Source organism: Harmonia axyridis, chromosome 3 (genome assembly GCF_914767665.1).
Source record: "Harmonia axyridis chromosome 3, icHarAxyr1.1, whole genome shotgun sequence".
Taxonomy (NCBI): Eukaryota; Metazoa; Arthropoda; class Insecta; order Coleoptera; family Coccinellidae; genus Harmonia; species Harmonia axyridis.
In genome coordinates, this window is record NC_059503.1 from 48,208,919 (window position 1) to 48,226,119 (window position 17,201).

Sequence of the window (17,201 nt, forward strand, 5' to 3'; positions counted from 1 at the left end):
AGAAGGAAATAACAAACAAATGAAATCAACAACAGAAGTCAGTCGTGCATTTGTGGTTACAGCAGCAATTGACCTTACCACGTGGGAGATTATAGCTACCTGCGTGACATTCGAGTCCAAGAAAATCAACAATGTGGAATGGCTTACTTGGATAATTGTTGATTGAACAAAAAGAAGGGAATAAGAACAGTCCCTTATACCAAAGTGGTTTCCTTAGACACGTGTGTAAAGCTTTCGTCCCTGTGCAATACGATGAGAAGTGTTAGAATGAGAAACATTGAAGGAAATAACAAACAAATGAAATCAACATTAGAAGTCAGTCGTGCATTTGTGGTTACAGCAGCAATTGACCTTACCACGTGGGAAATTATAGCTACCTGCGTGACATCCGAGTCCAAGATAATCAACAATGTGGAATCGCCTACTTGGATAATTGTTGATTAAACAAAAAAAAGAGAATAAGAACAGTCCCTTATACCAAAGTGGTTTCCTTAGACACGTGTGTCAAGCTTTCGTCCCTGTGCAATACGATGAAAAGTGTTAGAATGAGAAACAGAGAAGGAAATAACAAACAAATGAAATCAACAACAGAAGTCAGTCGTGCATTTGTGGTTACAGCAGCAATTGACCTTACCACGTGGGAGATTATAGCTACCTGCGTGACATTCGAGTCTGTGACGGCGACTTTCTTCGGATTGATGGTTGTTTACTATTTCTCTCCTATATTACCTCGGGCGCCAATTGCGATAGGTTTTATAAGGTCGCAATTCCTTACGTCGCTCACTATTATCGACCCTGGGTAGCTTTTAAACAGTTGGAGAAGGGTTCGATTCAATCTGAGGTAAGAGCGATTGACCAGTGGTGATTTATTTCGCTAAATGGCAGTAAATGTCTATGAGATCAATAAAAGACACCCTGACGAAACACACTATATTTAACAATATCCGTTCCCTTATGTACAACACCAAATTATATACAATACTATCCTATATATACAATAATGCAAAAGGCTACTAAACACCAAAAGCAAATATTTACAATGCAACACGGTACGGAACGAGAACTAAGCGAGGTGAGCAGGTGGCGTATATCAAGCAGCAGAAATTAGTAAGCAGTGAGCAAGCAAATTGAGCGATGATAAAAACGGTTAAGTGCGGACAAGCGTGGAAAGCATGCAGATTGGCGTGTGAAATGCAGTCTAATAAGTCAGATGTGACTACCTATCCTGTGTTCCGTACGGTCCGGTTCGATACCTCTTTATTAAAAACAGCAAGCCTGAACAATATCTTCGAATCAGGTCTTGTATCGGCGCATCCACCAAAAATTGATATTAAGTCAGACTGGGCAGGGTGACTCACCGAAATGACCACGGTGATCAGTGAATCAGAAATACGCGACCCCTCTCCACAAGATAAGGAATTCCGTCTGGTGGTCCCAAATAAGAGTTGCTCGCAATAAGGTACCCGACACACGGATTCCACTTGAGAAAGTTGGGTCTTAGACACAGATTTCAATCAGGGTACTTGTCGGCGCATCCACCAAAATAAATCTCAGGTCGGACTGGGCAGGGTGACTCACCGAAATGACCACGGTGATCCGTGAATCGGAAATAAGCGACCCCGCTCCACAAGATAAGGAATTCTGTCTGGTGGTACCAAATAAGAGTTGCTCGCAATAAGGAACCGGACAGACAAACTCCACTTGAGAAAGAAAGATCTGAGAAATAAATTTCACTCGGGTATACTTCGGCGCATCCACCAATTCACGACTCGAGTCAGATCGGACAGGGTAATTAGCCCAAAACACCGCGGTGATCCGGAGATCGGAAATGAGCGACCCCTCTCCTCAAGATAAGGAGTTCTGCCTGGTAGTTCCAAATAAGAGTTGCTCGCAATAAGGAACCGGACAGACAAACTCCACTTGAGAAAGAAAGATCAAAGAAATAAATTTCACTTACGGTATACCTCGGCGCATCCACCAATTAACGACTCGAGTCGGACCGGACAGGATAATTAACCTTAAAGGCCGCAGTGATCCGGAGATCGGAAATAAACGACCCCTCTCCCCAAGATAAGGAGTTTTGCCTGGTAGTTCCAAATAAGAGTTGCTCGCAATAAGGAACCGAACAGACAAACTCCACTTGAGAAAGAAAGATCTTAGAAATAAAATGAATTGCAAATAAATCACACTCGGAAAGTATCGATGGAACACAGGAAAGTCACCGATAATACAGACAGGAATAAAACGGTTCTTACCAATCCTAAGAATTTCCCACTTCACTACACGAACTCAAATTCTTTTCGTGTACGGGCTAAGTGTCAAATTCACGAATATAAAATACGGCACTAAAACGTCCAACGTTCAAAAGAAAAATTGCAAACTAAAAATTAAACTCTAAATTGTTGCTCAAGAAAATCCGCTCAATAACTATGAAAATATATAGCTCGAAGACGCCGACAGGAGTAAATCGGAAAATATCTTAATACTTCGAAGACACCGGCAAAAATAATCCTCCTTTTCCGAAATACTTCGCTTGTAATCTCGGTTGGAAGGGGAAAATTTCGAGTCTCGAAATCGGCGGTATACCTATGAAAAACGAACGACAACATGTAAAAAAGAACATATTGAAGAGATAACGTCTATCGCGTTGTCGCTCGAAAGTTTTTATACATAGGCTGATATTTTAAATTGCATCGTTATATTTTCATGAAATAAATAAATCAGAAATTATTCCAAATGAAAATTTTTGAATTGGACGAAAAATACCTTCACTGCTTTCAATTAATATTTTATTTTCACCTACTCAGATGACTGGTAGAATAATGATGGAATTCTGAACCTGGGGCAAATTATACTGGGTGATTCTAATAAAATAATCATTGAATTCTAAACCTGGGTAAATTATACTAGGTGATTCTAGTAAAATAATTATTGAATTCTTGACGTGGGCTAAATTATACCGGGTGATTCTAGTAACGAATTTCACTTCGTTACACATCCCCCTTACTTCCCCAAAAAAAAACGAAAGTTTTTTTTGTCACCACCTGCTACCCCGCTGTTCAACTATCTATTGGCAGACGGCCAATATCATCCCTGGGTGAATCTCCATCGGCCATAGTTGGAGGTTCGTTGAGGGTCGCAGTAGCTCACACTGGATTCCAACCCACCGGAGATTGGGTTGACCTGACCTCACGCCCTGATCCATTCCGACTCTTGACGGCTCCTCTTGTTGCCTCGTCCGGGCTCGATTTTCTCTTGGGCATGGACAATCCCTAGACATAACTCCCAAACGACCGCAGCGAGAACAAAATAATCGGACGTTGTTCCGGCAATGTCTCCGGGCGTGGCCCAGTAGTCCACACCGCCAACATGCACCCTCCATGAGTTTGATGAAGCGTGGAACTTCCCTCTGCGCTCTTGGGTAGTGTGGGTCTGGGGCTGGTACGTGGGTTCTGGAAGGCCTGCGGGGTTTTCTAGCCTTTGGCTTGTGTCGTCCACCGGCATGGCCACGAGGTAAGTCATAGGGGCGTCGTCTCGCTGGAGGTGTTGGGTGATGACATAGAGATGTAGGTGGTCCCCTAGCCGCCGTCTCCTTCCGTTGCTGTTGCCAGAATTCGATTTCTTCCTCCACTAACTCGTCGAAACTGGCCGGCATGGATTCCACTATTCCGGCGTCGATGAGGTCCCACTCTCCTCTAGACATCTTTGTTCTAAAACACAACAAGATTAGCGACCCATTGTATAAAACGTACCAAAACCAATGACGACCTACTTCACTTATTGACGGACAGACGGACGTCCGCGGGACAGAGAGGCGCCCTTACTCCTGGGGAATCCAAATTCGCTTCGTCCTCCCATTCGGAAACACGAACTTAGGGTGGAGTCTACACCGCACTCCTGGAGGGCGAAACCGCAGCAGCCTCTGCCTGAATCGGGGAGTCCAGCCACCCTTTGGTTGCCTCTCAAAGGCTTCTACAAAGCTCTCTCCCACCTTTATGGCCTCAAATTTTGACGGTCTTTCAGATGAGGCCATCTCTTTGGACCCCTCTTTGGCTGATACGGCCAGCTGCCTGAAGGTCATCTCGCCCCATGCAGCGGAAGGGCGATGCGCTGGATCAACCCTCAGAAGTTCCACCAGGCTGCTGCGTAATCCCTCTGGCACCTCGAGCATCTCCTCCCCGCGGTAGTGTCCTATCAAGTTCATGACCTTCTTTTCCCCATTCGGCGTCATGAAGGGTAGCTTCCCGGTTGCCATGTATAAAGCCGTCACTCCCATGGCCCACACATCCGAGGGGAGTCCGAATGGCAACCTTTTCAGGACCTCCGGTGCCTAAAATGGGGGAGTACCAGCTCGCCGCGACGTGGTCGGGAACCTCTGATTAAGTCGGCAGGCGAGCCCGAAATCAGCGATGCAGACCCGCCGACCCCGGTTTTATATCCCGGTGCAGGATACGCTGAGCATGGCAGGCCGCCAGCCCAGCGAAAGCCTGCCCCAACATATCACAACACTCCCCCTCCGGCAGAGGCCCCCGTCGTTGGACCAGTTCCAACAGGTCTCCCTCCATCAGCTCGACCCCAAGATAGAGCCGTTCGTCGGTTACGTAATCCACCAATAGGCGGACCACGTTTAGGTGTCTCATCGCTTTCAGCATCCTCAGCTCCGTCATGGACACCTCGTCTTTCGGGGCCACCTTCAGGGCAAATCTTATATCTCCGTGTTCGACCTCGAACACTTTTCCAAAACCTCCCTCGCCGAGGGTACGGATTTTCCGGAAGGGTCCGGAGATTCTGGTTATTCTCTCCGGAGTGGGCTCTTCATCAGAGGGGTTGGAGGGTACGACCGCCACTGATCGCAACATATCCTGAAACAGACGGATGACTGACACGGCTCCACCCCTCGGTCTTATGCATGCTCTCCACTATGTATCCGCGGGTTTCCCGAAATTTCCGAGTGCTCAACGCCCTGCTCACCTTCGTAGAATGGTTTCAAATCTCTAACGTGGATGTGACGAAGATATTTACCCGACGCGCTTTTCAACTCGTAAACCACTGGAGATATGACCTTAGTAACGGTATACGGACCAGAATATTTGGGCGCTAACTTAGATGCAAAGCCTTCTGCCGCCGACGACAACGATGTTCTCGACGCAAAACTTTGTCACCTACCCGGCACGACCACGCTCTCCTTCGGAGATTATAATACCGACTCTGTTGGTTGAATGCACGAGCCAGCTGGAGTCTAACAAACTCCCGGGTCTCTTGGAGTCGCTTGATGCGATTTGCGTATTGGCCTACCCCTTGGACCTGTGGTTCTTCCATTGATTTTTCTGCGTCACCTTTGGCTCCTGATGTCCGACGGTTCGTTTCTGGGGAGTGGACCTCCCGACCGAAATTCAGGAACGCCGGTGTGAATCCGGTGGACTCATATATTGTCAGGCGAGAGTGAGATTCGAATAACCATGAACTGCCAATACCAACTCTGCTCACCGATTTTCCGTAGTCCCCATAGTTTAGGAGAAATTTGAAGTCGAAATTTTTGGAAAAAACCGTAAAAATTCAATCTCTCTATAAAAATCGTTACATCTCCTAAACTATTCGTCGCAGACCCCTCATATAAAAACTTTCGTGATCTACGTGAACACATCAATAGAAAAAGAGGTATATTATCACCAAGGAGGAACTTTTAATTTTTTACAATTTTTTAAGGTCCGGGGTAAGGAAAATTCGAGAAAATTCAATCTCTCTACAAAAATCGTTATATCTCCTAAACTTTTCGTCGCAGACCCCTCAAATAAAAACTTTCGTGATCTACGTGAACAGATCAATAGAAAAAGAGGTATTTTATTACCAAGAAAGATCTTTTAATTTTTTACAATTTTTCAAGGTCCGGGGTAAGGAAAATTCGAGAAAATTCAATCTCTCTATAAAAATCGTTATATCTCCTAAACTATTCGTCGCAGACTCCTCAAATAAAAACTTTCGTGATCTTCATGACCAGATCAATAGAAAAAGAGGTATATCATTACCAAGAAGGAACTTTTAATTTTTTACAATTTTTTAAGGTCCGGGGTAAGGAAAATTCGAGAAAATTCGAGAAAATTTTTCGACTCAAATATTGTCAGGCGAGAGTTTAGAGAGAGTTTAGAGGTTTAGAATTCCATCATTATTCTACCAGTCATCTGAGTAGGTGAAAATAAAATATTAATTGAGAGCAGTGAAGGTATTTTTCGTCCAATTCAAAAATTTTCATTTGGAATAATTTCTGATTTATTTATTTCTAGAAAATATAACGATGCAATTTAAAATATCAGCCTATGTATGAAAACTTTCGAGCGACAACGCGATAGACGTTATCTCTTCAATATGTTCTTTTTTACATGTTGTCGTTCGTTTTTCATAGGTATACCGCCGATTTCGAGACTCGAAATTTTCCCCTTCCAACCGAGATTACAAGTGAAGTATTTCGGAAAAGGAGGATTATTCTTGCCGGTGTCTTCGAAGTATCAAGATATTTTCCGATTTACTCCTGTCGGCGTCTTCGAGCTATATATTTTCATAGTTATTGAGCGGATTTTCTTGAGTAACAATTTAGAGTTTAATTTTTAGTTTGCAATTTTTCTTTTGAACGTTGAACATTTTAGTGCCGTATTTTATATTCGTGAATTTGACACTTAGCCCGTACACGAAAAGAATTTGAGTTCGTGTAGTGAAGTGGGAAATTCTTAGGATTGGTAAGAACCGTTTTATTCCTGTCTGTATTATCGGTGACTTTCCTGTGTTCCATCGATACTTTCCGAGTGTGATTTATTTGTAATTTATTTTATTTCTTAGATCTTTCTTTCTCAAGTGGAGTTTGTCTGTTCGGTTCCTTATTGCGAGCAACTCTTATTTGGAACTACCAGGCAAAACTCCTTATCTTGGGGAGAGGGGTCGTTTATTTCCGATCTCCGGATCACTGCGGTCTTTAAGGTAAATTACCCTGTCCGGTCCGACTCGAGTCGTTAATTGGTGGATGCGCCGAGGTATACCGTAAGTGAAATTTATTTCTTTGATCTTTCTTTCTCAAGTGGAGTTTGTCTGTTCGGTTCCTTATTGCGAGCAACTCTTATTTGGAACTACCAGGCAGAACTCCTTATCTTGGGGAGAGGGGTCGTTTATTTCCGATCTCCGGATCACTGCGGTCTTTAAGGTAAATTACCCTGTCCGGTCCGACTCGAGTCGTTAATTGGTGGATGCGCCGAGGTATATCGTAAGTGAAATTTATTTCTTTGATCTTTCTTTCTCAAGTGGAGTTTGTCTGTTCGGTTCCTTATTGCGAGCAACTCTTATTTGGAACTACCAGGCAAAACTCCTTATCTTGAGGAGAGGGGTCGCTAATTTCCGATTTCCGGATCACCGCGGTGTTTTGGGCTAATTACCCTGCCCGGTCTGACTCGAGTCGTGAATTGGTGGATGCGCCGAAGTATACCCTGAGTGAAATTTATTTCTTAGATCTTTCTTTCTCAAGTGGAGTTTGTCTGTCCGGTTCCTTATTGCGAGCAACTCTTATTTGGAACTACCAGGCAGAACTTCTTATCTTGAGGGGGTCGCTAATTTCCGATCTCCGGATCACCGCGGTGTTTTGGGCTAATTACCCTGTCCGGTCTGACTCGAGTCGTGAATTGGTGGATGCGCCGAAGTATACCCTGAGTGAAATTTATTTCTTAGATCTTTCTTTCTCAAGTGGAGTTTTTCTGTCCGGTTCCTTATTGCGAGCAACTCTTATTTGGAACTACCAGGCAGAACTCCTTATCTTGAGGAGAGGGGTCGCTAATTTCCGATCTCCGGATCACAGCAGTGTTTTGGGCTAATTACCCTGTCCGGTCTGACTCGAGTCGTGAATTGGTGGATGCGCCACAGTATACCCTGAACGAAATTTATTTCTTAGATCTTTCTTTCTCAAGTGGAGTTTGTCTGTCCGGTTCCTTATTGCGAGCAACTCTTATTTGGAACTACCAGGCAGAACTCCTCATCTTGAGGAGAGGGGTCGCTAATTTCCGATCTCCGGATCACCGCGGTGTTTTGGGCTAATTTTCCTGTCCGGTTTGACTCGAGTCGTGAATTGGTGGATGCGCCGAAGTATACCCTGAGTGAAATTTATTTCTTAGATCTTTCTTTCTCAAGTGGAGTTTGTCTGTCCGGTTCCTTATTGCGAGTGACTCTTATTTGGAACAACCAGGCATAACTCCTTATCTTGGGGAGAGGGGTCGCTTAATTCCGATCTCCGGATCACAACAGCCTTTTCGGCGAATTACCCTGTCCGGTCTGACTCGAGTCTGGAATTGGTGGATGCGCCAGAGTATACCCCGAACGAAATTTATTTCTTAGATTTATTTTGTTGGATGCGCCGACAAATACCCTGATTGAAATCTGTTTCTAAGACCCAACTTTCTCAGGTGGGATCTGTGTGTCGGGTCCCTTATTGCGAGCAACTCTTATTTGGGACCACCAGACAGAATTACTTATCTTGTGGAGTGGGGTCGCTTATTTCCGATTCACGGATCACCGTGGTCATTTCGGTGAGTCACCCTGCCCAGTCCGACCTGAGATTTATTTTGGTGGATGCGCCGACAAATACCCTGATTGAAATCTGTTTCTAAGACCCAACTTTCTCAAGTGGAATCCGTGTGTCGGGTCCCTTATTGCGAGCAACTCTTATTTGGGACCACCAGACGGAATTCCTTATCTTGTGGAGAGGGGTCGCGTATTTCCGATTCACTGATCACCGTGGTCATTTCGGTGAGTCACCCTGCCCAGTCTGACTTAATATCATTTTTTGGTGGATGCGCCGATACAAGACCCGATTCGAAGATATTGTTCAGGCTTGCTGTTTCTAATAAAGAGGTATCGAACCGGACCGTACGGAACACAGGATAGGTAGTCACATCTGACTTATTAGACTGCATTTCACACGCCAATCTGCATGCTTTCCACGCTTGTCTGCACTTAACCGTTTTTATCATCGCTCAATTTGCTTGCTCACTGCTTACTCATTTCTGCTGCTTGATATACGCCACCTGCTCACCTCGCTTATTTCTCGTTCCGTACCGTGTTGCATTGTAAATATTTGCTTTTGGTGTTTAGTAGCCTTTTTCATTATTGTATATATAGGATAGTATTGTATATAATTTGGTGTTGTACATAAGGGAACGGATATTGTTAAATATAGTGTGTTTCGTCAGGGTCTCTTTTATTGATCTCATAGACATTTACTGCCATTTAGTGAAAGAAATCACCACTGGTCAATCGCTCTTATCTTAGATTGAATCGAACCCTTCTTCAACTGTTTAAAAGCTACCCAGGGTCGATAATAGTGAGCGACGTAAGGAATTGCGACCTTATAAAACCTATCGCAATTGGCGCCCGAGGTAATATAGAAGGGAAATAGTAAACAATCAACAATCCGAAGAAAGTCGCCGTCACAATGTTACATGTGAATCATTAATTTTATTGTCTATTTTCTCATTCGATATTGTTTTAACATCTTTATCAAATAGACTAGCCCATGATTTTTTCCATACATTTACTGTGGGCTCCTCAATTTTAGATTCATTTTTATTCGAGATGCTACTTTCAATTTTTTCAATTGTCCTATTGGAAATTGTATCATTTTTGATTATCTCTGTATTATCTCTTGCATTAATTTCAACTGTTTTTACAGCTGAACTAGGGGGAGTTGAAGGTTTCGAATGTTTTCCTGTCATCTCATTCTGGATAATAGGTTTTGTAATTGATAATCCATTGTAATTGATTACAGATTTTCTTCACTCATTTTCTGAAAAAGTTGATATTAGTTGATTCATTATTATATTACATATTCATATTGACCATGAATAATTCTTTTAAGATCTCTATACTTACTTGCAGAAAATTTTTGTTTAACTCTACAGGGTAATTTGTATTCACTAGAATTGGTAAATAATATATTATTAATAATACCTCTTCTTCTTCTAACTGAGTTAACCCCAAGAAATGTAGATTCTGAAAAAAAAAATAACAATATAATAGTGGAAATCATTTTGGAAATTATAATATTTCTGTATATAGTATATCCAAAGTCCCTTGAAATAGTCTATAAAAACGCTTGGCCAGAGATAATTGCAAAACAGTCATAAACCAGTAAGGCGAAATTTATATCCCTCAGTGGAAGCAGAAGGCTGAATGATAATGATGTACAGGGTGATTCACCGCGATGGCTTATTGTTTATGGAAAACTAATAATAATTTTGTGCTGAAAATTTAATCAATTTCAGATTACTACCTTCTTATTTCAAACGGCACACCCAGTATATTATTGCATAATCAGATAGCTTGGTTGATGATAATTTCAGCAATATGGCAATACTTGAGTATAAGCTGAACAGTTCATAAGTTGAAGAGATTCCTATAGATATCTAATGAAAAATTTTTCGGGAAAATCTATATTTTTTTATTCATTCAGTCAAATTTACGTAGATATAAAAAGAGAGGGGTCTCAAGCAAACTCTATACTTGAAGCGTTTTCGAGGAAAAACTTCAACTAAGGAAAACTTCAATTTCTCATTGAATGGAGTAGTCTATGACTTCCAGAAAACATGAAAACAAACTAAAAAGTCGAAACAACATGAATTGTGAAAAATTTTTCGTTATGACGGTTGAAAATCCATAAACTAATAAAAAAAACAAACTACATGAAATATAACTGATATTTGAAAATATTCGAATAAATTAAAACAACCCTAAGCTAGTATTAAAAAAATTACCTCCATATTCAAACAATTTTCTATTTAAACATGAAACTTTTCACTAGAAATATCACTTCAACAACTGTTTATAAAGTAACTCTTGGAAGAATGTTCGCTAAACTGAGGTTACTTACAATTTGTCAACCCGGCATGGTTGACGAACCTAGAATATTTTTCTTCTTCTTAACTATGTACAGGTCGAGCCATATACCTAATATTAGGGGCCAGTTGCACCATTTGCCTAAACATTGATTTAAATTTAAACATTGATTAATTTCTGATTTCTCTTGAGAAATCATAGAGTAATCAACGTTTAAATTTTTAATTAATGTTTAGGCAAATGGTGCAACTGGCCCTTAGTCTATTAGGTAGAATATAGAAGTGCGCGTGCGCCTCATATTAAATTTCAATAATAATATATATAATAATAATAATAATAATTTTTAAACAGATAGTTTCTAAACTGTGCTCGAAATAAAAAATTCCAATCCCACAAAATTATCTGTATTTCGTTTCTTCATTTCCAGCTTAATTTTATTGTAATCTATGGTCCACAGTTCGCATTGAAAAAGTGTCCAGCGGACAGGATAAATAGAAGGCTTTAGTGTAGCTAGAGGGTATATTTGTATCTTGTGGTTTCTGTAATCTGCATTCCGTGGTTTCATTTTAAGCGTGGTTATATTCATAGATAAATACAAATGTACCCCTTATATATGGTTATAATTGATTCTGATAGATGTGTCTCATTCTGTGTGGCAAGATGAAAAATAAATATTAAATTCTGTTGATAATTATAACATAGGTAATGAGAAAACCATTTTCTGTTGATATTTCGACATTTCGATCTTTAGCGGAATATAACAATTATGTTAAATTATTATATTTACTTTAATATTATTTTTGTGTCTTCCAACCAAAGTACAAATTTCCGAGATTATATTCTGTTCCCGATAATACGGACATTCGATCTGCCAACCCAAGAAAGCGAACATACTTTTGTTGGATAGCACATATGCCTACTTATGCGTTTCGTCCCTGGCACACACACCGGACTCATCAGTGTGACTTTGGTATAATTGTGTGTGCCGTGTCACAGACGCTTGGGAAATTTAATATTATCGGGAGCCGCCGGGACTCGAACCCGGCACCTTGTCGAATCTCGGTGAGTGAGTCTACCTCTTAACGTCTAGGCTACCGAATGCTGTGTTTATTGTTGCTATGTGAAGCTTTATGAGAAGCCGCCACACTTTCATCCTTTTTGAAGTTTTCTATGAAATTTACCTTAGAACATAGAATATACTCTAAGAAATTAGCCTTCTAGCTATTCAGTGAATAGTTTTCTATTCAGTGAGTAGTTGATATTTATGAATATTCGTTACTATTCACTGATGATGATTAGATAGTTGAGTAATTAATTATTTGTGAAGTTACGAATGAAAGTTTGAATGATCACTTTTCAGGAATAATTGAAAAGAGATATTGAAATTGGAGATCACATATGTTGAAATTGATAGATACAATTGAATTGTAATCATTCATTTCATAGTAGAAACTGGTTTTCGTCCGAAGAAACATGAATAGAATTGGGATTTTATAAATAAAAAAATATAAAAATTGAATATAAGATTCTAACATATGAATTTAGCAATAAAGAGTTCTAATAATGACAATATAAGATTCTACATTCGAAATTCAATGCCGTCTTTTTAATCGATTGCAGAGTTCATTCATTTGAAACCTTGCTTTCATATTTCATATGCATTGTCATTTCTAGACATTACTCTATTTCATTGGTCAATTATTGTTTGATTCTGAATTGTGAAACGACGAATTTTTCTATTTTTTCAAATCTGAGGTCTAAAAATGTAAAAGAATTGGATAGACTTGACCAATCCTCATTCAGAAGCAAATTCTAGAGGTTTTAGGCATGTACATTAGTAAATGGTGGAACATCCAAAATGTTACCAAATCGAGGCCTATGCCATTGAATAGTTGTTATTCCAGACAATCGAAACTATTAGCGTACACCAGATGTAAATTATAAGCACAGACCTTTAACTGTAGTAAGAGAGAAATTCATTATATTCTGAGTTCTCATGTCTAATATCCAGGATAATAAAATTTAAAGAAATCCAATCTGACCTTGGACAGAACTTTTTTTTGAGTAATTATTCAACTAAGTTTTGGTTTTCAAGTGAATCAGAGGACCAATAGAAAGAAGAAATTTTATAGTAATCAGAGACGAGAATTCTCCAAAAAAATTGTTCTGACCCAGGAAGAGGAATAATAGGTTATAAAACGGAAATTAATGAGTGTTTTGTTTTGGGTCATTATAGATATAGGTTGATTCAGAGTTCATGACTGGTATATTTGTGATTTTTGTGAAACGAAAAAAATTACATGATTCGAGTGCATGAGGTACGATCTTCCAAATTATCCTCATTTATCTAGGTTACAGAAGTAGGAGAACGTAGCGCCGCTGAACACAGGGGAAAATTATAAAGTTTGGTCAAGTTTTTTTTTATTACATTGAGCGAAATTCACCTGATTTCAAGAGCAAAGAAAAAAGAATAAAGAGTCCAAAGTCCTGAAATACCTAATACTGTTTATGGTTTATTGGAATTTTCACGAAGACGATCTTTTTTTCCTTCTGAGATCGTAGTTCTTGCAAAATTTAATTTAAGTTTCAGTAAAAGAAATTTCTTCAAAAAAACAGACAAAATTTTACATTTATACAAAGTTCGTTTATCAAAATATAATATTCATTTTTTATATACATATACATATATATAACATTGCAAAGTCAATTTATCATATTCTCCCGAAATACAATACATGGCATTACTCATGAAACAACAGAAAAATATCACAATGTTCAGCAGCCTTAAATCTAATCTGTACAAATTAACAACTATATCGATGAATCTTTACACTTTACACCGTATCACTCCTTCTATGAAATAATAAATAAGGAACTCTATCTCCTTGACGTTTAAGAACATCTTCTTTCGTAACTCTGTTTATTTTAGAGTCATCAAACCTCAACCATGTATTATACCCCGAATGGAAAGTATCTGCTATATAATGCCCATAGCTGGCCTTCTTTCCTACATGGTATACTACAGATTTGGTATAAGGGACTGTTCTTATTCCCTTCTTTTTGTTTAATGAACAATTATCCAAGTAAGCCATTCCACGTTGTTGATTTTCTTAGACTCGGATGTCAGGCAGGTAGCTATAATCTCCCACGTGGTAAGGTCAATTGCTGCTGTAACCACAAATGCACGACTGACTTCTGTTGTTGATTTCATTTGTTTGTTATTTCCTTCAATGTTTCTCATTCTAACACTTCTCATCGTATTGCACAGGGACGAAAGCTTGTCATACGTGTCAAAGGAAATCACATTAGTATAAGGAACTGTTCTTATTCCCTTCTTTTTGTATAATGATAAATTATCCAAGTAAGCCATTCCACATTGTTGATTTTCATGGACTCGGATGACACGCAGGTAGCTATAATCTTCCACGTGGTAAGGTCAATTTGGTATAAGGGACTGTTCTTATTCCCTTCTTTTTGTTTAATGAACAATTATCCAAGTAAGCCATTCCACATTGTTGATTTTCTTGGACTCGGATGTCACGCAGGTAGCTATAATCTCCCAAGTGGTAAGGTCCATTAATGCTGTAACCACGAATGCACGACTGACTTCTGTTGTTGATTTCATTTGTTTGTTATTTCCTTCTATGTTTCTCATTCTAACACTTTTCATCGTATTGCACAAGGACGAAAGCTTGACACACGTGTCTAAGGAAACCACATTGGTATAAGGGACTGTTCTCATTCCCTTTTTTCTTTTTGATGAACAATTATCCAAGTAAGCCATTCCACATTGTTGATTTTCTTGGACTCGGATGTCACGCAGGTAGCTATAATCTCCCACGTGGTTACAGCAGCAATTGACCTTACCACGTGGGAGATTATAGCTACCTGCGTGACATCCGAGTCCAAGAAAACCAACAATGTGGAATGGCTTACTTGGATAATTGTTCATTAAACAAAAAGGAGGGAATAAGAACAGTCCCTTATACCAAAATGGTTTCCTTAGACACGTGTGTCAAGCTTTTGTCCCTGTGCAATACGATGAAAAGTGTTAGAATGAGAAACATAGAAGGAAATAACAAACAAATGAAATTAACAACAGAAGTCAGTCGTGCATTTGTGGTTACAGCAGCAATTGACCTTACCACGTGGGAGATTATAGCTACCTGCGTGACATCCTGGTCCGAAAAAATCAACAATGTGGAATGGCTAACTTGGATAATTGTTCATCAAAAAGAAAAAAGGGAATAAGAACAGTCCCTCATTCCAATGTGGCTTCCTTAGACACGTGTGTCAAGCTTTCGTCCCTGTGCAATACGATGAAAAGTGTTAGAATGAGAAACATTGAAGAAAATAACAAACGAATGAAATCAACAACAGAAGTCAGTCGAGCATTTGTGGTTACAGCAGCAATTGACCTTACCACGTGGGAGATTATAGCTACCTGCGTGACATCCTAGTCCAAGAAAATCAACAATGTGGAATGGCTTACTTGGATAATTGTCCATCAAAAAGAAAAAAGGGAATGAGAACAAACCCTTGTGGTTTCCTTAGACACGTGTGTCAAGCTTTCGTACCTGTGCAATACGATGAAAAGTGTTAGAATGAGAAACATTGATGAAAATAACAAACGAATGAAATCAACAACAGAAGTCAGTCGAGCATTTGTGGTTACAGCAGCAATTGACCTTACCACGTGGGAGATTATAGCTACCTGCGTGACATCCGAGTCCAAGAAAATCAACAATGTGGAATGGCTTACTTGGATAATTGATCATCAAAAAGAAAAAAGGGAATGAGAACAAACCCTTGTGGTTTCCTTAGACACGTGTGTCAAGCTATCGTCCCTGTGCAATACGATGAAAAGTGTTAGAATGAGAAACATTGAAGAAAATAACAAACGAATGAAATCAACAACAGAAGTCAGTCGAGCATTTGTGGTTACAGCAGCAATTGACCTTACCACGTGGGAGATTATAGCTACCTGCTTGACATCCGAGTCCAAGAAAATCAACAATGTGGAATGGCTTACTTGGATAATTGTTCATCAAAAAGAAAAAAAGGAATGAGAACAAACCCTTGTGGTTTCCTTAGACATGTGTGTCAAGCTTTCGTCCCTGTGCAATACGATGAGAAGTGTTAGAATGAGAAACATTGAAGGAAATAACAAACAAATGAAATCAACAACAGAAGTCAGTCGTGCATTTGTGGTTACAGCAGCAATTGACCTTACCACGCAGGTAGCTATAATCTCCCACGTGGTAAGGTGGGAGATTATAGCTACCTGCGTGACATCCGAGTCCAAGAAAATCAACAATGTGGAATGGCTTACTTGGATAATTGATCATTAAACAAAAAGAAGGGAATAAGAACAGTCTCTTATACCAAAGTGGTTTTCTTAGACACGTGTGTCAAGTTTTCGTCCCTGTGCAATACGATGAAAAATGTTAGAATGAGAAACATTAAAGGAAATAACAAACAAATGAAATCAACAACAGAAGTCAGTCGTGCATTTGTGGTTACAGCAGCAATTGACCTTACCACGTAAAAGATTATAGCTACCTGCGTGTCATTCGAGTCCAAGAAAATCAACAATGTGGAATGGCTTACTTGGATAATTGATCATTATACAGAAAGAAGGGAATAAGAACAGTCCCTTATACCAATGTGGTTTCCATAGACACGTGTGTCAAGCTTACGTCCCTGTGCAATACGATGAGAAGTGTTAGAATGAGAAACTTTGAAGGAAATAACAAACAAATCAAATCAACAACAGAAGTCAGTCGTGCATTTGTGATTACAGCAGCAATTGACCTTACCACGTGTGAGATTATAGCTACCTGCGTGACATCCGAGTCCAAGAAAATCAACAATGTGGAATGGCTTACTTGGATAATTGATCATTATACAGAAAGAATGAAGTAAGAACAGTTCCTTATACCAATGTGGTTTCCATAGACACTTGTGTCAAGCTTTCGTCTCTGTGCAATACGATGAAAAGTGTTACAATAAGAAACTTTGAAGGAAATAACAAACAAATCAAATCAACAACAGAAGTCAGTCGTGCATTTGTGATTACAGCAGCAATTGACCTTACCACGTGTGAGATTATAGCTACCTGCGTGTCATCCGAGTACAAGAAAATCAACAATGTGGAATGGCTTACTTGGATAATTGATCATCATACAGAAAGAAGGGAATAAGAACAGTCCCTTATACCAATGTGGTTTCCATAGACACGTGTGTCAAGCTTTCGTCCCTGTGCAATACGATGAGAAGTGTTAGAATGAGAAACATTGAAGGAAATAAAAAACAAATGAAATCAACAACAGAAGTCA

At 39.7% G+C, this 17,201-nt stretch overlaps 1 protein-coding gene across 1 annotated transcript; it reads right to left on the reverse strand.

Annotated features, from left to right (window-relative positions):
* Window positions 1–4,403: 4,403 nt before the first annotated feature.
* On the reverse strand, window positions 4,404–4,859 carry LOC123675367 (cell division control protein 2 homolog). The gene has a single exon (XM_045610719.1). It carries the CDS (start codon window positions 4,857–4,859, stop codon window positions 4,404–4,406), a length of 456 nt encoding a protein of 151 aa, XP_045466675.1.
* Between the last annotated feature and the right edge of the window lie 12,342 nt (window positions 4,860–17,201).